General features: G+C 33.1%; 1 protein-coding gene across 2 annotated transcripts in view; it reads right to left on the bottom strand.

Annotated features, from left to right (window-relative positions):
* Window positions 1-515: 515 nt before the first annotated feature.
* The window catches only part of ATL1 (atlastin GTPase 1), a 67,069-nt gene continuing 64,653 nt past the window's right edge, over window positions 516-2,931 (bottom strand). For both annotated transcript variants that reach the window (XM_047735429.1, XM_047735428.1), the window contains one exon: window positions 516-1,372. In XM_047735429.1, the coding sequence (XP_047591385.1) occupies window positions 1,262-1,372 (111 nt within the window). In that variant the 3' untranslated portion in view covers window positions 516-1,261. The remainder of the gene's footprint in view (window positions 1,373-2,931) is intronic.

Raw genomic sequence — 2,931 nt, 5'->3', positions numbered from 1 at the left:
TGCGTCATGTTTGAATCCATGTTTTTTACATAGTGTTCTAAATATCTGGTTTTTCCATTCAGAAGGTCCAAAAGCAAAGGACGCAGTGTATAATGAAAGGATATTGAAAAATGAAAATAAGCTGGTAGAATTTTATCAGTTGGAAAAGTTATTTCTCAGAGCATGTAATCAAACTTTCTAGGATGTAAGCTTATATGTCTTATGAACTCTCACATACTCTTCTATCTTAATCATTCTTTCCTGTTACTCATTACCTTTGTATTACTGTTTAATTTAAACCTGGCTAAGCCATTCGTAAGGAAGTTAGAAATTACTATTTTAGAGCTCCCAGATTCTAGAATGGCTGGTTTAAAAGAACTGAAAGGTACCAAAAAAGGGATTAGCATATGCTAAGTTTCTTGAAGTAGAAACTCAGATTTGTAATGGTGTCACCACTGAAGAAAATGCATTTTTAATTTTAAAAAGAGAGATACACCTTTATCATTCTATATCAGTACCTCCCAAACACTTCCAAATTCAGTAAGCATTTGTTTTTAATATTAGGAACCAGAGTAAACTTTAATAATAGTTCACATGTTAAAAGAATAAACCTATGAAGAATACATTTCTTTGTGTACCAAATGAAAAAATATACAATGCAGTGAAACTCAAGTAGATATACAAAGTGATTTTTTTGTGCATTTTTGATCAAGAAGTTTATATTCTATACTAAATCATAATATAAAAGAAGCAGTATTTAGTTTTTGATAAAGCAACTGAAAAGCTCCCAAATGTCTTTAAAAATAAAAGCTTGTGGTATATATAAGATGATAGAGATTGAATCAAGCCTGTTGAGTCATTACGCTATGCTTAAATGGATGACTATGTGAAATAATTTTAAAATTCTCCTGTAGAAATTAAATGAGCATATCCAAACATGGAGTAATATTACTACATGGTTTAATTATATAACCCAGTAGAAGAATTTAGTAAATTCAAGCAGAACACATGTACTGTCATCATAGACAAATACTTTAAATTATAACAGCATATTTGAAGACAAAATTAAGAAACCATCCATGTTAACAAAAATGATACAACCATGCATACATACATCTGCTTATTAAACACCGAAGTAAAAGAACTAAACCATTTTGAAGTTTTCAGAGGAGCTTGGTATTTTACTCTGTCCTGATAGAAGCACTTTGAATGTTTGCATGGAGACATAAAACTGAATATTTAACTGACAATTGGTCATGCACCTGTACTCTAAAAATTTGGATTACATTTTCTTCTTTTCTGATTGCTCAGTAGATTCTGACTTCGGCGCAGGAAAAGCTTGATGATACAGATGTCTGTGGGTTGCTGCTGCACTGTAAAGCTTGTATAAAGCCTAGAGATACAAGAATCAAGATTATAAACACGAATGTAAAATTTTTCCTTTGAATGTAAATAGTTTATGGCACTATATAATTAGCATGCTAAATGTGGGATTTTTATATCATTAGCCTATTTAAGATATAAATTAATAGCTAAGAATCTTAGAACTCAAAACTATTTTCGCTTCTCCAGTGTGTGTATGGATTGATCTTTGTGGCAAATAGTTTATTCTCAGACTACATTTCCTTTGACTTTGCACACCTTTTGGAGCAGGGCTTCCCAAACACTGCCCTAGGGATGTGTGAGAACTCATATCTTGAATATTACCAGTTTGGGAGGAATTTAACTTCTGACTGCCAATAGCTGCCTTATTAGACACACCCAGACCACTTGCTATCTGGGCTTTCTTACAAGTTTTCAGAATGGGACCCTTTTTTCCCCCCATTATTTCCTGATACGATCAGGAAATATGCCAGTTAGTACATACGTTGCCCCTCTTGCCACACTGGGATCATTCATTTAAACATTCTCTTGTTTCCATTACTTGATTCATATCTTACAAAACGTTTTTCAGAAGTATTATCTCAGAAAGCCTTTTCTCATAAAGCTGTGATTGTTCTTTGTGTTGACAGTGTTTGAGTCATAGGAATTTTTATATATTACTTTACATAAGTGTCCATAAATATTTTGGTCCTTTTCCCCCTCAGTGAATGTCTAAGATTCATTGTCTCTTCTGGCTTTCATATAGTGAACACTCAGTTAAAACCAGCTTTTCTGAGGTAATTCTGGAGTCTGTAAAGAGTCTGAATATTTTTAAAAGGTTGATATCCTTTAAATAGTAACCAATGCCCAGGAAATTCCATTGATTTTTATCTTTTTGAAGTCTTGATAGCTGTTTTCTTAAGTCTGAATAATACATACCGTCATCAGTTCTGTGAATACACATTGGTGTAACATGGTATTGCCCTAGCTCTATCATACTCCTCTAACATTCAACTTAGATTGTTTTTACTTCTTTAATGAATTTGTTTTACTGAATTTTACATAAAATATTTCTCTATTGACTTGTATTAAATGTATCACTGGTATGGATTAGAGGACATACTCCGGTTGTATGTAACAGCAGAAACTGAGGAAAGAAGGATTTGCTATCTCAGTAGCTATTCGAGATCAGTTTTGCTTCCTGAAGATGACCAGAGTAACTCTACAGAGGTCAGTTTTCTTATGTAACAAAGGATTCTTTCCTCGTTTTGCCCATGTTCAGTAGGAGAAATGAACACCAATTTACAGGTCGTTCTGAGGAATGCTCAGAAAGTCACTTTATACTGGCCTGGAACCTGCTTAACGTGGTAAAGGTAACTGTCACTCAAAAGCCTGAGTTAAAAACGTCTAAAGGTTTGTAGCTCCACTTTGAGACTCTCTACAAATTAGGTTTTCTCAAGATTCATAGTGCTATTTTTATCTCACTATGCAGTAGAGCAAAATGCACAATGTTGGAGCTTAAAAATTTTGGAATTTTCTACACATTCAAGAAATAAAACTTTTATAAAACAGGATATTCTTGACAATCAA

The sequence above is a fragment of the Lutra lutra genome, chromosome 7 (genome assembly GCF_902655055.1).
Source record: "Lutra lutra chromosome 7, mLutLut1.2, whole genome shotgun sequence".
Taxonomy (NCBI): Eukaryota; Metazoa; Chordata; class Mammalia; order Carnivora; family Mustelidae; genus Lutra; species Lutra lutra.
This window is presented reverse-complemented; position numbering and strand designations above follow the sequence as displayed.